The 18,491-nt window shown below is 48.0% G+C and overlaps 1 protein-coding gene across 3 annotated transcripts in view; it reads right to left on the bottom strand.

Moving 5' to 3' along the window:
* DDAH2 (DDAH family member 2, ADMA-independent) overlaps window positions 1–18,491 on the bottom strand; it is a 38,936-nt gene that overhangs the window by 2,571 nt on the left and 17,874 nt on the right. For all 3 annotated transcript variants that reach the window (XM_079963874.1, XM_079963875.1, XM_079963873.1), the window contains exons 2-6: window positions 11,658–11,966; window positions 6,192–6,291; window positions 4,901–4,974; window positions 2,721–2,840; window positions 740–883 (exon numbers count right to left, since the gene is read on the bottom strand). In XM_079963874.1, coding sequence (XP_079820000.1) covers window positions 740–883; window positions 2,721–2,840; window positions 4,901–4,974; window positions 6,192–6,291; window positions 11,658–11,963 — 744 coding nt within the window. In that variant the 5' untranslated portion in view covers window positions 11,964–11,966. The remainder of the gene's footprint in view (window positions 1–739; window positions 884–2,720; window positions 2,841–4,900; window positions 4,975–6,191; window positions 6,292–11,657; window positions 11,967–18,491) is intronic.

Genomic DNA, 18,491 nt, shown 5'->3' with positions numbered 1-18,491 from the left:
GTGCCTTGGTTTCCAAATGTTTCGGAATTTGAACGGACTCCCGGAACGGATTCCATTCGACTTCCGAGGTACAACTGTATTGCTTTAATTGTTATGCATTTTTTAACTGGCTAGGGTTTACGCTTTTAATACTTTGAGTTGGAATTCCTTTGCTGAGTATTTTAATTAGGTATGGATTTTAACCTTGCAAGCTACTTAGATGCCATTTTGGCAAGTAAGTGGCACATTAAAGGTAAAGGGACCCCTAACCATTAGGTCCAGTCGTGGCTGACTCTGGGGTTGCAGCGCTCATCTCGCTTTATTGGCCGAGGGAGCTGGTGTACAGCTACCAGGTCATGTGGCCAGCATGACTAAGCCGCTTCTGGCGAACCAGAGCAGCACATGGAAATGCCGTTTACCTTCCCGCCAGAGCGGTACCTATTTATCTACTTGCGCTTTGAGGTGCTTTCGAACTGCTAGGTTGGCAGGAGCAGGAACCGAGCAACGGGAGCTCACCCCATCACGGAGATTCGAACCGCCAACCTTCTGATCGGCTAGTCCTAGGCTCTGTTGTTTAACCCACAGCGACAACTGCGTCCCTACATGGCACATTATTATTATTCATATTATTCCTAGATGCAATCCTCCTTCTCTTCTTCTTCTTCCTCCTCCTCTTCCTTGCAGCCTCCACACCTGGTCCAGGGATATAAACTCAACCCTTTATCCCCCACCCACCAGGTAAAGCACTCTTTTCCCTTACTTGTACGCTGTTAGGATATTCCTCAGCACTGCGATGCAGAAGCACACTGCTCTTCTGACCAAGCCGTGCATAGACGCAATTTGCAGCCGGGTCATCTGGCACCGTCAGTGTTTCATAGTGGTGATCGGTCAATTGTTCCATGGTCTTCAACAAAAGAGGGTAGTGGGAAGAGAAGGGAGAAGTTTATTAACAGAGGGATGGAGGAGTATGCCTTCACATGAGGCCCAAGGCAACTGACCAACATCAAAACCAAGAAAGATAAGTTCTAAAAACACCACAAACACCCAAAGCAGAGACCTCTTCTGAAAGCAGAGACGTTTCTGGAAAAAAACAGAGGCATTCTTGTTGGGAATAGTGGGAGAGGATACTGATAAGAAGGACCAGAAATTGTTTTTATACGCAACAACAGCGGCGAGGTTACTGCTGGCTCAGGTGTGGACAGTAGAAGAGTGGCAGTATAAGGTTATGGAATATGCAGAAATGGCCAAACTAACAGGGAAAATTCGACAACAGGGCAATGAAACATTTCAAAAAGAATGGGATAAATTTTTGTCGTATATAGACAGGATGAAATAGTGAAACCAGTAAAGGGAAAGGGACCCCTGACCATTAGGTCCAGTCGTGGCCGACTCTGGGGTTGCAGCGCTCATCTCGCTTTATTGGCCAAGGGAGCCGGCGTACAGCTTCTGGGTCATGTGGCCAGCATGACTAAGCCGCTTCTGGCGAACCAGAGCAGCGCACAGAAACGCCGTTTACCTTCCCGCCGGAGTGGTACCTATCTATCGACTTGCACTTTGACGTGCTTTAGAACTGCTAGGTTGGCAGGAGCAGGGACCGAGCAACGGGAGCTCACCCTGTCGCGGGGATTCGAACTGCCAACCTTCTGATTGGCAAGTCCTACGCTCTGTGGTTTAACCCACAGCACCACCCATGTCCCTAGTGAAACCAGTAGAAGGGAAATAAACCTCATAATGGGAAAATAAAAAGAAACTATCTTAGACATTAATGACATGTGAACTATAATGTAAATATAATTAAGATAATTAACAGTATTTGTAAATGAATATGAACAACAAGATTTGTATATATAGAAAGATTTATCTGTATACAAACTTTGTGGATAAAGATGGAAGAAGAATAACAATATGTAAAATAGACAAAGACAATGCGAAAATTTTCAGAGACTATATAAAAAAGCCAGAAGAAGGAAAGAGGGAAGGTCAGCTTTCAGGAGCAAGTACAAATGTAAAATGTAATGTAATATGTGAATGTATAGTATGTAATTAAAAAAAAAAAAACTAATAAAGATCATCGGGGGGAGGGGGAAGCAGAGACCTCTTCTGCTAACCAGCAGAGCTGGTCACCCAAATAATGTGGTTTCAGGAAGAGCACAGATAGCAAGCACCAGTCACATCTCCACAGAACAGGGGCAGCCACGCAGAAGGTCCTGCTTCAACCTTCTGTGGGGTCTGGCTTCTGGTATTTGGGGTGTGTGAAGGAGCAAGTCTCATAAGGGATTCATAAGGGATAAAGTCTTTCTTGAAGAAGAAGAAGAATAGTAGTAGTAGTAGTAGTTTGGATCTGATATCCCGCTTTATCACTACTCCAAGGAGTCTCAAAGCGGCTCACATTCTCCTTTCCCTTCCTCCCCCACAACAAACACTCTTGTGAGGTGAGTGGGGCTGAGAGACTTCAGAGAAGTGTGACTGGCCCAAGGTCACCCAGCAGCTGCGTGTGGAGGAGTGGCGACGCGAACCCGGTTCACCAGATTACGAGTCCACCGCTCTTAACCACTGCACCACACTGGCTCTTGGAGTGGAGAGGAGGTGGACCCAAGTAGCCCACCTAATCCAGCATCCTATTTTTACAGTGGCCAATCAGATATCCCAAAGGGAAGCAGGAACTGAGCGTAACAGCGCTCTCCACTCCTGCCTTGCAGCTCTTTCTCGGGAGAGACCCCCTGGGAGGTTGTGGAAGTTACCTTCATGGCTTTCTTGGCCACGTCGCTGCTGCCAATGACAACCGTTTCAGAGCCAGCCATGCTGCAGAAGCTGCGGAGGTGCAACGTACCCGAGACAGGAACAGTCGACACCGCAAAATCCTGCACAGAGACATTCTGTAAGACTTCCAGAAGTCCATGCCACACAGTTGCAACCAAGAGCTCCACCCACTCACTCATTCTTTCCCCATACAGGACTGAAAAGGGCAGGGGTGAGAAACCAATGGGAGGCTCCATACAAGTTTCTAACAGGGAACTGCCGATGAGGTGATCTTTCCCGTACAAGTAAAGCCCTAAATGACCTCAGTCTTGTATACCTGAAGGAGCGTCTCCACTCCCATCATTCTGCCCGGACATGGAAGTCCAGCGCCGAGGGCCTTCTGGCGGTTCCCTCCCTGCGAGAAGCCAAGTTACAGGGAACCAGGCAGAGGGCCTTCTCGGTAGTGGCACCCGCCCTGTGGAATGCCCTCTCATCAGATGTCAAGGAGATACAACTATATAGAACTACTATACAACTTTAAGGAGACAACTGAAGGCAGTCCTGTATGGGGAAGTTGGTAATGTTTGATGCTTTATTATGTTAATAATAATAATAATAATAATAATAATAATAATAATAATAATAATAAATTATTTATACCCCGCCCATCTGGCTGGTTTTCCCCAGCCACTCTGGGTGGCTTCCAACAGAATATTAAAATACAATAACCTATTAAACATTAAAAGCTTCCCTAAACAGGGCTGCCTTCAGATGTCTTCTAAAAGTCTGGTAGTTGTTCTTCTCTTTGACATCTGGTGGGAGGGCGTTCCACCATATATCTGATGGAAGCCACCCAGAGTGGCTGGGGCAACCCAGTCTGTACAAATATAACAATAAAATATATCAACAAACAACAAATATAACAACAACAACAACAACAACAACAACAACTCCTCATTTGGGGCTTTTGTTTTATACCTGAGGAACACACATGGTGAGACTAATTATATGGCTGTGAGCTGCTGAAAAAATTTTATTTTGGTAGTCTCCCTTTCACAACAAGGGGGAGCATGTTTTATACAAATGCACAGGCAAAGGAAAATTAGAAAGAAATGCAGCCCCGTCCACCCATCTGCCACCAGCCAATAGTTCCTTTTTCAGTGGGTTAAGGAAGAGTCCCAAGATGAGGACAATATGGTTAGGAACTCTTCATCAGAGATCCAAGGGTGTCACACATTCTCTGGGTGTGGCTATGATATGCGGGTCACATTGGGACAGGGAGCAAGGAAAAATAGCTGAGGAGGCAGTGGAAAGGTTAAGCAGTTGGGAGGAAAGAAGTCTCTGTTCATTTCTTGAATTGTTTTCAACGTGGGGGTTCTGAGTAGAAGTTGGCTCAGCAGCGGCCTTGAAAGACAGATTATCAATCTTCCCTTTAATGTGCCACCACAGGAGACTACAGTGGACGCTCGGGTTGTGAACGTGATCCATGCGGTAGGCATGTTCACAACCCGCAGCGCCGCGTCTGTGCACACGTGCGTCACAGTTCAGTGACTGATTGTGATTTTATGTAAACGGTGTTATTTTTACTGTTGTTAGGCACTCTGAGCCTGGCTTCAGCTGGGGAGGGCAGGATATAAATAAAATATTATTACTATTATTATTATGCGCATGCGCAAAGCGCGATTTAGCACTTCTGCGCATGCATGAGCGCCAAAACCTGGAAGTAACGCGTTCTGGTACTTCTGGGTTCGGAGCGGTGCGCAACCCGAAAATTTGTAACCTGAAGCGTCTGTAACCCGAGGTACCACTGTACTGGTTATGTTTCCGGGGCACTCCCATCTATTCATGTGGAGCGCCGGGGGGCGCCCAACAGATGAACTAAACATGTGCCAGCTTTGTGAATAAGGCCAGAAAAATGTTTACTAGTCTGCTAGGGGCTGGCAGAGGAGGGGCAGAAAGTTCCAGCCCTCCTGAAGCAGTCTGCTCAAGCAGTTGCCCAGAACTGCAGGCACTCGCCTGCAGGCAATATCCTTGTCACCTACAGGTACCAAGGCTGCCATACACCTTAGAACAGGGGTGGGAAGCAGAAGCAGAATAGCAACAACTGAATAGCTAGGAACCACAACTGCGCAGGTTTTGGGCAGGGAGGTAGGGAAGGTTTAGTTCCAAGATTCCAGCTCACCCTGAAAGCATCCGCAACCATCTCTGCTCCTCTGTGATTAGTCCACTTGGAAATGCCCACAAAGAACTCTCTACCTGTAAAAAAGGCATTAAGAAGATGGAGAATACTAGAACCGGCAATAAGTCAAAGGGCAAGCCAGATTCCTGAGGTTTAGCTCTCCCCAGACCTGCATAACAACGCTAGTTTATCTCTTCCCATCTCAGATCTGACTACGACTGCAGCCTTAAAGCTACAATCATGGAATGTATGTGGAGAGGGCAACAACGGGGAGAGGTTATTGCTGGCTCAGGTGTGGAAACAGCAAATATTGCCTACAATAGGAGAGTGGCAGTACAAGGTTATGGAGTATGCAGAAAAAGCTCAACTAACAGCAAAAAAATTGACATCAGGGTGAAAAAGAATGGGGGGGAAATTGTGTTATATATAGAGAAGACAATGTGAAATAGGGAAACCGGTAGAACTAAAATAAACCTCATAATGGGAAAACACAAGAAATTTATAGTATCAAAATGAATTAAAAATGTACATTAGGACTATTGTTGAACAATATTTGTAAATGAATATAGACAGACAACAAGAATTGTATATATACAAAGTTTTATTTGTTTACAGACATTTTATTGAAAAAAAATTGAAGAACAGTTATATATAAAATGGACAAAGACAATGCAAAAATTTAAAGACAACATAAAAAAGCCGGAAGGAGGAAGAAGGGAAGTCAGCTCGGGAGAGCAAGAACAAATGTGAAACATAATGTATGTGTCTGTATAGTATGTAACTAAAAATTCTGCCCTAAAATGCATTTACAAATAGCAAGAGGCAGTCCTGGAACACGCAGATCCGTACTGGCGAGAGTGCCTCTGAGCATGCATTAAGTGCAGTTCCCTCCCTCCATGAATGCCCACCTGCAGACATCTGGGATTGGAGGGCAAAGGGTTTTCAGGCCGGTGTCTATGACTTCCAGGCAGCTTTGAGTGGTGTGTGTGTGTGTGTGTGTTTTATTAGAAGAGAAACTAACTAGTCATCAGGGGTGGGGGTGGGGAACGCTCAACAGAATCTCATCAAATTCTCCACCACCCTCAGTGCTACCATCATCATTTACATGGCACTTCCACTATGAAAAGTGGTTTCAAAGGCTTAGTCACCCTTACCACAGAACAAAGAAACGAAAACCCTGTGGTGTACTTAAAAATTCCCATTTTATCAGGTTAACACAAATGCAAAGTTCCCTCCATCTTCTGGACCTCCCCACTCCTGAGATAAGGGCCTCAGTGACAGAGGAGTCATTTACCTGTGAACAGGACATCGCTCCCATCCAAAGTGGCTCCTTCATCTGTAACCTCCACCACGCGCAGTTTGAGCTCCTCCAAGACCTTCTTGACGCTGCTGATCTGGGAAAGCAGCAGGGATAGAGGAAGAGATCAGACATTTTCTAGCGCATCCCCTTTCCGTAACACCTCTTCATGCAACTCTCAACCCAGGCTCGACACAGTATACCTGAAGGAGCGTCTCCACCCGTTCAGCCCGGCCACTGAGATCCTTCTCCGAGGGCCTTCTGGCGGTTCCTTCAGTGCGAGAAGCAAAGTTACAGGGAACCAGGCAGAGGGCCTTCTCAGTAGTGGCACCTGCCCTGTGGAACACCCTCCCATCAGATGTCAAAGAAAGAAACTACAGTGGTACCTTGGGTTAAGAACTTAATTTGTTCTGGAGGTCTGTTCTTAACCTGAAACTGTTCTTAACCTAAGGTACCACTTTAGCTAATGGGGTCTCATTAATAATTTCTATTCTCATCCTGAAGCAAAGTTTTTAACCCGAAGTACTATTTCTGGATTAGCGGAGTCTGTGACCTGAAGCGTCTGCAACTGAGGTACCACTGTATCTGACTTTTAGGAGACATCTGAAGGCAGCCATATTTGGGAAGTTTTTAATATTTGATGTTTTATTGTGCTTTTAATTCTGTTGGGAGCAGCCCAGAATGAGAGATGGGCTGGAAATATTTCCTGAGGATGGGAGTTCTCCTCGCTATAGAAGCACACAATTCTGCATAGAATTCCAGACAGGCAGAGATTCTCAGGTCAAGAATTGCCAGAAAGCCCAAACTGTGATCTGGCGCACGGGTTTATAGCAGAGTTTAATTCAAGCCCTGGTTATATAAGGGGGTGGGGGGGCTCAGAGGGCCAGAGTGGCCTCCAGAATATCTGCATGACCTTTTGTTTCATTTTCATTCCACGGACACTTCTGGGCCAGCCTTATTTCACAGATGATTCACAGGCCTCTCTCACACACAGACCAAGATTTCAATTTAATTAATTGAAGTCAGCAATGGGATGTACTATCGGGTTTTGACCACAGCAAAGATTTCCCTTTCATCAAATTATGAGTTTTTGCTTTGGACTTCCTCCTGTTTTACACACTCTTATAACCTCAGGATACTTCCGCATTCTCGTTCTTAGCTCGACTGTCTATTTACATTTTTTCACCCTCCCTGCCATAGTTCACATATTACTGATAGCTTTATAAAAAGAGAGAAGAAAGGGAATTAATAGAAGGATGTGTGCTTTTTATAAAAACTGCAGGGCAAGCCTTTAAATAACGTTGCTTTATTCTCTTCGATGTTTTAAGCTATGCATATTTTTGATCATCTTAAGTCACTTTGAGGCATTTTATTGAGTGTGACAAATAAATGTGAAATAATAATAATAATAATAATAATAATAATAATAATAAAACAACTTCAGAAACAAAGGGTTAACCATCAGCACCCCAGACTGAGGGCTGCTTAATGAAAAAAGTTGCATCTTACACAGATATGCAATGACTGTCCTAGATGCTTTAGCTGAGATTCCTGCATTGCAGAGGGTTAAGCTGGATGATATTTGGGGTCTTTTGCAACTGTACAGCTCTATGATTCTATGTGTGATGGCCTGGGACTCGGAACCAGAGGAGTCTCAGTCTGCACCGGATCCTTTGCCTCAGGCATAATCTGAACCAAGTCTGTGGCTTGATCCGGAAGAGTTCCAGTCTGCACAGGTTCCCCTGCAACAAACACCAGCTGGGCCGAGTCAGGGGCCTGATCCTGCCCTGGCTCCAGATGCGGGGATTACCTCGTTGCCTTCAGCTGGGTCATCACTTACAGCTGCTCTGCTACCAGTTGGGGTCGGGGAGGCTGAGGCGGCCCCTGGGTCTAGTAACCCACCAACGTCTCCCGAGGTGCAGAGACTAAGGTCTGAGAGAAGCAGAGACCTGAGTACTTGCAGGAGGAGTGCTTGCCTTCGGGCAAAACAGGGAGGTGAGTCACCGGGGGATCAGGATCGGCTGTTACCCCGACAAAGGCTGTCGGACCCCACACCAGGTTGCAGGAGCAACATTGCTGTATGCCTGAGATCCTGTACCTGTCCTTGCCTGGTTTCCTGCCTCATGTCCTGCCTTGACCCCGCTGGACTGACTCCTAGCGGAACCTAAGAGGTCTAAACCGGACTTGGACAGCGTTTCACGGGTTACCCCCAGGCCCAGAACACTATGACTGCATGTGTGCCTATTTTGCCAGGTTTACATAGGATCCCACCGCTGTAAGATGTACCCTTTGTCCAAAGGAGGTGACCAAAACACTTTATTTAGAACAAACTCAAACAAATACTAAGCACAGGAAAAACCCACCAAAATCTATCTCCTCAAGTGCCCCAGGAGCTGGCCTCAGGAACTTTGTGCAACCCCTGAACTGGAAGAACTGGAGCACACATAAAACATCAACTGGGCTCCCCAGCATTACATCTACCAACATGAACCTCCTTCTTTACGTACAGAAAGTAAAAGGCACATGTTAGGTGCCGTCCCTACCATTAGGCAGAGGGAGGTGGCTAAGTGTTGGTGTTGACATTTAAAGCCCTAAACAGCTTCAACCCAGTATACCTGAAGGAGAGTCTCCACCCCCATCGTTCAGCCCAGACACTGAGGTCCAGCTCTGTGGGCCTTCTGGCAGTTCCCTCACTGCAAGAAGCCAAGTTACAGGAAATCAGGCAGAGGGCCTTCTCGGTAGTGGCACCTACCCTGTGGAACACCCTCCCACCAGATGTCAAAGAGAAAAACAGCTACCAGACTTTTAGAAGACATCTGAAGGCAGCCCTGTTTAGGGAAGCTTTTAATGTTTAATAGACTATTGTATTTTAATATTCTGTTGGAAGCCACCCAGAGTGGCTGTGGAAACCCAGCCAGATGGGTGGGGTATAAATAATAAATTATTATTATTAACTCTGGCAGCCGGTTTGGGGTGTCATGAAAGGGTAAATATCATTTTTTATTATTGCATTTTGACTCCCAGAGGTGCTTACAGGACTCCCTGACAAAATAACTCCCTGACTACTTTGCACCTCGATTTGATGGACAGGGCATGAGGGGAGAGGGGGAAGAGAAGCCATTTACTAAATTGCCTCAGGCAGCAAAATGTCTTGGGCCAAGCCAACACTGTGTCAACATGATAATGTGTGTACAGAGTGGTCAGCCAACTGGCTCTATTGTGGTGCCTTTGCTTCGATAATTTCCAACTTGCACAAGAGCCTTTTTTAAGCTTGCTCCAAGGGAAACTCAGTACTTTTCACGTTCCTTTTATTTAAGCTGCAGAAAGGCGTTCTGTAAATGCTCTGAAGCCCTTTTCAAAGGGTTTCAAAAGGCCAACTCCGTTCCGCTGAGGGGTGGGGGGTGGGGAAGGCATTCCATGCATGCTCAGAGACACTGCAAATGAGTTGCTAGGAGGTTGTTGTTGTTTTAAAAAAACAGAAACAAAATAAAGATGGCAGCATATGGCACAGAAGCAACAGTTAGACAGGGAGTTCATGGGTGAATGTGCTCCAAAACACTTATATTTATTTTAACTAAAAGCATAATAAGAAAAACACACGAGAGAGAATGAATCAACTTCTCTCTGGCAGTAATTATCAGAGAGAGGCAAGGAAATGTGGACCCTTTAAGAGGTGCCAAATTTTCTCCAGGGCTTGGGTGGAGTGTGTGTGGACACACAATTCTATATTCGGCACACTGCACTGGAGCAGGGAGGTGGGTCATGAGAATGGCGGGTGGACGGGCGGGTGGGAAGGAGGCATGATGCCAACAGCTGAGGCAACCGGCCAGGCAGCTTGCCTCAGCGCTCCGGGGACACGGGTGGGATTAGTCCCAGAGGTTCCTACAGAGGAACAGATGGGGCCTGCGATTGACAGGGTTTAACTAACAGCTAGCTGGCGACCGGCTGCTCTCCCCCGCCCCCACCCTTTCGAAGGCAGCAAATCCACTAGGACGGGACTGGAACCTTAACAGGGCAATGCTGTGCATGTTTACTCAAGAGCAAGACTCACCCACGGATGAGGCTGGCAAATGTATTTAAGGCAGCCGTTTGCCGCCTCACGGAAGCATGTTATGACTAACTTTGAGAACGCTCCACACTTATCCCCGTGACCTTGTCACACCCTCAGTAATGGCCCGTTAAAATTAAAAAAGAAATAAAAACCAACCGTAGCAATCTGGCACAAGGACTGGGCTTATACTCGGGCTTCAAAGGCCTAAAGGTTAGTATAGTCATACCTCGGGTTACAGACCCTTCAGGTTGCGTTTTTTTGGGTTACGGACTGCCGAAACCTGGAAGTACCGGAACAGGTTATTTCCGGGTTTCAGCGGTCGCACATGCGCAGAAGCGCTATATTGCACTTTGCACATGTGCAGAAGCGCACACGTGCACAGACGTGGGTTGCAAATGCTGTGGGTTGCGAACGTGCATGCCACACAGATCACATCTGCAACCCGAGCGTCCACTGTAAGTGCTCACTGCCAAGTTAGTAAATAGCCATTTCCTAGGGTGCTTCAAGGGACGCAGGTGGCGCTGTGGGTTAAAGCCTCAGCGCCTAGGGCTTGCCGATCGAAAGGTCGGCGGTTCGAATCCCTGCGGCGGGGTGCGCTCCCGCTGCTCGGTCCCAGCGCCTGCCAACCTAGCAGCTCGAAAGCACCTCCGGGTGCAAGTAGATAAATAGGGACCGCTTACCAGCGGGAAGGTAAAAGGCGTTTCCGTGTGCGGCTCTGGCTCTGGCTCTGGCTCTGGCCAGAGCAGCGATGTCACGCTGGCCACGTGACCCGGAAGTGTCTCCGGACAGCGCTGGCCCCTGGCCTCTTAAGTGAGATGGGCGCACAACCCCAGAGTCTGTCAAGACTGGCCCGTACGGGCAGGGGTACCTTTACCTTTACCTTTAGGGTGCTTCAAAACTGCCTCCGGGCAACCAGGCAAGGACGTTTTGGGGGGAGTGGGGGGGAATAAAGAAGGGTAAAGGTACCCCTGCCTGTACGGGCCAGTCTTGCCAGACTCTAGGGTTGTGCACTCATCTCACTCTATAGGCCGGGAGCCAGCGCTGTCCGCAGACACTTCCGGGTCACGTGGCCAGCGTGACAAGCTGCATCTGGCGAGCCAGCGTAGCACACGGAACGCCGTTTACCTTCCCGCTGGTAAGCGGTCCCTATTTATCTACTTGCACCCGGGGGTGCTTTCGAACTGCTAGGTTGGCAGGCGCTGGGACCGAACGACGGGAGCGCACCCCGCCGCAGGGATTTGAACCGCTGACCATGCGATCGGCAAGTCCTAGGCGCTGAGGTTTTACTCACAGCGCCACCCACATCCCGGGAATAGCTCCCGGTAAATAAAAAGCGTAGCTCGCAAGATGACTGGCAACCCCAGCAGGTTTATTTGCAAGGTGATTCAACACAAACGAATTGAACAGCTTACCTCGTCCCGCCGCGACGGCACCCATGGCCGCGTGAGCAGCGCGGTGTCTCCCTGTATCACGGCCAGGTCCCCCACCAGCGTGGAGCAGGGGAGGCCCTCATCCGCAGCCAGCTCAATGACCTGCAGCCCTAGCTTCTGGCGCAAGATGCCCGTGTAGACGCCGTACTGTCGGTGAGCCTTGGCCAGGTCCACAGGCTCAGCCCCGCCATCGGACGCGTCTGCCGCCGTCTCTGCTGTGCCGAAGGAGGAAGGGATGCAGCGGACAATGGCATGGGTATACTTGCCAAAGGAGGAGACGCTGGCCATGGTCTGGAAGGGAGGAACAGAGGGATGATCCGTTGAGCTGGCTGGCTGGCAAGCCGCTCCTCTCGCTCAAGTCTGAGGGGCAATACAATGAATTGCCCCGGTCAGCTCTTGAGAACGAGGGAGAACCAGTTCAGGCCCAGAGGAAACAGAGCTTGGATTTTTGTTGTTGCATTCATATCATTCCTCACTGAATCTCCACAACAACCCTGTGAAGTATGTTAAACTGAGAGGCAGTGACTGGTCCAGGGTCACTCAGTGAGCTTTCTGGCCCAGTGGGGAATCAAACCTTGGTCTCTCAAGTCCTAGTCCAACACACAAACCACTGCACTGAGAGTCAGCATGACAGAAAGCCAGGAAGTTCTGGGTTCAAATACCTGCTCGGTCACGAAGTTCACCAAACCCGTCACGCCGTCTCGGGCCAACCCAACTCATAGGGGTATTGCAATGATAAAGGAGGATCTCTCTATTCCCTGAGCTTTCTTAGGGGAGGAGCAGGGTATATACCCAGCTCTGCATGACTCAAGTGAACCTGTCGCTCTAGAATGAGCAGTTGGGTCCAGTTAACAGTATTTCCCAGGAAATGTTAGGATACCGTTTCTGAAGGCGTAAGATGGCCGCCAAACAGGCGCCAGCATGTGCCATGGTGGTGGTGGGGCAAACGTTGGGAGTAGGGCTGGGCGATATCAGCTTTTCAATGTCGCTACGTATTGCTAGCCAAACATCATTTAATAATAATAATAATAATAATAATAATAATAATAATAATAATAATAATTCATTATTTATACCCCGCCCATCTGGCTGGGTTTCCCCAGCCACTCTGGGCGTCTTCCAACAGAATATTATAATACAATAGTCTATTAAACATTAAAAGCTTCCCTAAACAGGGCTGCCTGTTTACTGTTACTGACACATCGCAACGTTGAAAAGCAGAGGGAGGAACAAGCTGCAGTGGTGGTTTCACGCTGAAGCCTTGCGTGGCCGGGGCCAACGCAGCTTGTTCCTCCCTCTCCATGCTGGGTGCTGGCAGTGGAGGGACCCAGTTTCACTTGCAATATACCACTGGGTGAAGGTGCCATTGTGCTCTACTCCTCAGACCAGTCCTGGGCAATGAATCACAACATTGCTCAGGGCTACTCGCTAGGTTAGTCTTAGGCGAGACTTTCTTTGTAATAATTCACCTCTGAGCTATTCAGTCATTCGATCTCTTGCCCTTCACTATAAGGGCCCCAGGACGAGCGGAAACAGCAAAGGCAGCACAATGTAAAAACAAAATAAAAACATCCAGCCATACACAACAACAACTGGGCTGTGGTGATGAGAGACACCCAGCCATGTACACACCCTGTTATCAAAAGAAATGTTCTGGTTAACTGAAGAAAAGTGCTGGAATCGAAAAACACAAATCCTAAGCAGCAGTCTTATATTCATAACAACAACAACATTGATATGACACTTAATGCCAAAATAGGCTTCTAAGCCGTATGTGAAGTGCAAACAGCAGATACACAAACATGGAAGTAGGAACATTCATAATTAAAATGCATTCCTAATTAAAATACGCAATAAGACAGTCCCGTTAAAAACAACACAGCAATTAAAACAGGAGGTTCAGATCAAGAGATCGAGGGAGTGCAAGCGTAAACAGGTGTCTCTTCAAAAGCCAGCAGAATGCCAATACGGATGGAGCCTCTCGTACGCAGAGACAGACCCCTGACCCTTCTAGCCTGCTGTTACTAGTCTATTCTTAGGGGATGTGGTGGTGCTGTGGTTTAAACCACTGAACCTCTTGGGCTTGCCATTCAGAAGGTCGGCAGTTCGAATCCTCATGACGGGGTGAGCTCCCGTTGCTCTGTCCCAGCTCCTGCCTACAGTTCAAAAGCACGCCAGCACAAGTAAATAAATAGGTACCGCTGTGGCGGGAAGGTAAACGGCATTTCCGTGCGCTCTGGCTTCCTTCACGGAGTCCCGTTGCACCAGAAGCGGTTTAATAATGCTGGCCGCATGACCCGGAAAGCTTCTGCAGAAAAACGCTGACTCCCTTGGTCTAAAAAGCAAAATGAGTGCTGCACCTCATAGTTGGATTTGACTAGACTTAACCATCCAGGGGTCCTTTACCTTTGTTGTTGTTGTTTAGTCGTTTAGTCGTGTCCGACTCTTCGTGACCCCATGGACCAGAGCACGCCAGGCACTCCGGTCTTCCACTGCCTCCCGCAGTTTGGTCAGACTCATGTTTGTAGCTTCGAGAACACGGTCCAACCATCTCGTCCTCTGTCGTCCCCGTCTCCTTGTGCCCTCAATCTTTCCCAACAGCAGGATCTTTTCCAGGGAGTCTTCTCTTCTCATGCGGTGGCCAAAGTATTGGAGCCTCAGCTTCAGGATCTGTCCTTCCAGTGAGCACTCAGGGCTGATTTCCTTAAGAATGGATACGTTTGATCTTCTTGCAGTCCATGGGAGTCTCCTTAAGAGTCTCCTCCAGCACCATAATTCAAAAGCATCAATTCTTCGACGATCAGCCTTCTTGATGGTCCAGCTCTCACTTCCATACATCACTACTGGGAAAACTATAATAATAATAATAATAATAATAATAATAATAATAATAATAATAATTTATTATTTGTACCCCGCCCATCTGGCTGGGTTTCCCCAGCCACTCTGGGCAGCTTCCAACAAAGATGAAAAATACACTAAAATGTCACATATTAAAAACTTCCCTGAACAGGGCTGCCTTCAGATGTCTTCTGAATGTCAGGTAGTTGTTTATCGCTTTGACATCTGATGGGAGGGCGTTCCACAGGGCGGGCACCACTACCGAGAAGGCCCTCTGCCTGGTTCCCTGTAACTTGGCCTCTCGCAGTGAGGGAACCGCCAGAAGGCCCTCGGCGCTGGACCTCAGTGTCCGGGCAGAATGATGGGGGAGGAGACGCTCCTTCAGATATACTGGACCGAGGCCGTTTAGGGCTTTAAAGGTCAGCAACAACACTTTGAATTGTGCTCGGAAACGTACTGGGAGCCAATGTAGGTCTTTCAAGACCGGTGTTATATGGTCTCGGTGGCCGCTCCCAGTCACCAGTCTAGCTGCCGCATTCTGGATTAGTTGTAGTTTCTGGGTCACCTTCAAAGGTGGCCCCACGTAGAGCGCATTGCAGTAGTCCAAGCGGGAGATAACCAGAGCATGCACCACTCTGGCGAGACAGTCTGCAGGCAGATAGTGTCTCAGCCTAGGTACCAGATGGAGCTGGTAAACAGCTGCCCTGGATACAGATTTGACATGTGCCTCCATGGACAGCTGTGAGTCCAAAATGACTCCCAGGCTGCGCACCTGGTCCTTCAGGGGCACAGTTACCCCATTCAGGACCAGGGAATCCTCCACACCTGCCCGCCTCCTGTCCCCTAAAAACAGTACTTCTGTCTTGTCAAGATTCAACCTCAATCTTTTAGCTGCCATCCATCCTCCAACCGCCTCCAGACACTCACACAGGACCTTCACCGCCTTCACTGGTTCTGATTTAAAAGAGAGGTAGAGCTGGGTATCATCTGCATACTGATGAACACCCAGCCCAAACCTCCTGGTGATCTCTCCCAGTGGCTGCATGTAAATGTTGAAAAGCATGGGGGAGAGGACAGAACCCTGAGGCACACCACAAGTGAGACCCCAGGGGTCTGAACACTCATCCCCCACCACCACTTTCTGAACACGGCTTTAACTATACAGACCTTTGTTGGTAAGGTGATGTCTCTGCTTTTTAAGATGCTGTCTAGGTTTGCCATCGCCTTTCTCCCAAGGAGCAGGCGTCTTTTAATTTCGTGACTGCTGTCATCATCTGCAGTGATCATGGAGCCCAAGAAAGTAATATCTCTCACTGCCTCCATTTCTTCTCCTTCTATTTGCCAGGAGGTGATGGGACAAGTGGCCATGATCTTCGTTTTTTTGATGTTGAGCTTCAGACCATATTTTGCGCTCTCCTCTTTCACCCTCATTAAAAGGTTCTTTAATTCCTCCTCACTTTCTGCCATCAAGGTTGTGTCATCTGCATATCCGAGATTGTTGATATTTCTTCTGGCGATCTTAATTCCGGCTTGGGATTCATCCAGCCCAGCCTTTCACATGATGAATTCTGCATATAAGTTAAGTAAGTAGGGAGACCTTTACCTTTACATATAGTCAATTCTTAAAAAGCAGAGACATCACCTTGCCAACAAAGGTCTGTATAGTTAAAGCTATGGTTTCCCCAGTAGTGATGTATGGAAGTGAGAGCTGGACCATAAAGAAGGCAGATCGCCAAAGAATTGATGCTTTTGAATTATGGTGCTGGAGGAGACTCTTGAGAGTCCCATGGACTGCAAGAAGATCAAGCCTATCCATTCTGAAGGAAATCAGCCCTGAGTGCTCATTGGAAGGACAGATCCTGAAGCTGAGGCTCCAGTACTTTGGCCACCTCATGAGAAGAGAAGACTCCCTGGAAAAGACCCTGATGTTGGGAAAGATGGAGGGCACAAGGAGAAGGGGACGACAGAGGACAAGATAGTTGGACAGTGTTCTCGAAGCTACCAGCATGAGTCTGACCAAACTGTGGGAGGCAGTGGAAGACAGGAGTGCTGGCGTGCTCTGGTCCATGGGGTCACGAAGAGTCAAACACGACTAAACAACTAAGCAACAACAACAGTCAATTCTATAGCAACGGCCCACTGTTTGAGGTGCTTGGGATCAACCTATAACCTTCTGCAGGCCAAAGCACTGTCCTTCAAACCCTACCCCCTTAGATTGTGATCCTTTATGCAGCATTGATAAATGTGAGTTTAATGACATTGCTGTGGGACACACTGAACCCAAGGGATAATGGTGGGCTATGAATATAACAGAGACACTTGCATGTGTGTGTGGGCACACACACTTTGACTACCACTAAAGAAGCAGCTGTCAACCCACAGAAAGGGGATGAGGGGGGTACCTATTACCCCAGGCTTCCCCAAAGGCAGGGGGGAAATGTACCCATTGCCCCATTCCTGACTGTGCAGAAAATGAAGCTAGGAATCTAATTAAGGATTGCATCCCCCCGCGCCCTTCTGTTGGAGTGTGTGTGTGTGTGTGTGTTAAGTAGGTCCCAGATCAAAGGTTCTAAGGTTCCACCAGCTCCCAAGTTCCTGGGAGTTTTCAAACAGTCTTCCAAAGGCCAATCAATAGCGCCAGAGGACAATAAAAGATTCCACTCATCACCAAGCTGATTAGGTAATTGCTTCCAAAAGGAAGCCAATCAACAAATCAATGCCCTGCGTTTGGGACTGGCCGCTGGGCTGTTCTTGTTGCTCATTGCACAAATCAGTCACGAGCTGAGCACTGAACAACCCAACATCTGGAACTCTTCAGCATTCTTTATAGCACACACACAAAACCAAGGCGTACATTTTGACATGCACAAGGCTTGCGGAAATATGGTTCCAAGTACACAGATGCTGCCAGACGACATCTCTGGGGCGGAGCAGGAATATCCATAGGTCAAGGGGGCACCACTTCAGTGGCCTGCAGAGCTCTTTGCTGCAATTTATGCAAACGACCCAAATCGGCACCAGTTCCATCCATTTCGCAAATTGCAAAGACCCAGGCGGTGTTAGCACAGAGCCTGAGGCCAGGCACGGAATGTTAACATGAGTCGCTCCAGTTTGGTTTGCAAAGTTCAGAGCATGAGGGGCCTGATCTTTGCAAATTCCAGTACAAACTGACCTGATCGACAGTCCAGATTGGAATGTTGCTAACCTTTGGATTTTGAATGTCTCCGACTTCTGCAGCACATACCGACATGTTACCCAAATGTGTGTTTTAGGATCAAATCTGTTTAGAAAGGTGTTTTGAGCGAAAATATTTAAATACACTTCTACCCCTGAAGATTTTCCATACTGACATTTGAAAACTGTTGCAGAAATGGGGTGGACCATTACATGGATTGATACAAACCCGAAACAGACTGACCCATCCATTCCTGTGTGTTATACATGCCTCCAAATCCCATCAATTGAATTTTCTACCACCTACCTAGGGACACGGGTGGCACTGTGGGTTAAACTACAGAGCCTAGGACTTGCCGATCAGAAGGTCAGCGCTTCAAATCCCCACGACAGGGTGAGCTCCCGTTGTTCGGTCCCTGCTCCTGCCAATATAGCAGTTTGAAAGCACGTCAAAGTGCAAGTAGATAAATAGGTACCGCTCTGGCAGGAAGGTAAACGGCGTTTCCATGTGCTGCTCTGGTTCACCAGAAGCGGCTTAGTCATGCTGGCCACATGACCCAGAAGCTGTACGCCGGCTCCCTCGGCCAATAAAGCGAGATGAGCACCGCAACCCCAGAGTCAGTCACGATTGGACCTAATGGTCAGGGGTCCCTTTACCTTTACCACCTACCCTGGATTTCAGAGTTTCCTCGTTTTCTTTCCAAAGTGGTCCAACGCATCAGAAATCCTCAATTGTTCAATTCCCAAATGGTATACAAAGCACGGGGGGGGGGGCAAGAACGCCCCACGCACAGGATCTAG

Source organism: Podarcis cretensis (genome assembly GCF_951804945.1).
Source record: "Podarcis cretensis genome assembly, chromosome: 2".
Taxonomy (NCBI): Eukaryota; Metazoa; Chordata; class Lepidosauria; order Squamata; family Lacertidae; genus Podarcis; species Podarcis cretensis.
Note: the sequence above shows the minus strand (reverse complement) of the source record. Positions and strands in the feature narration are given on the sequence as shown.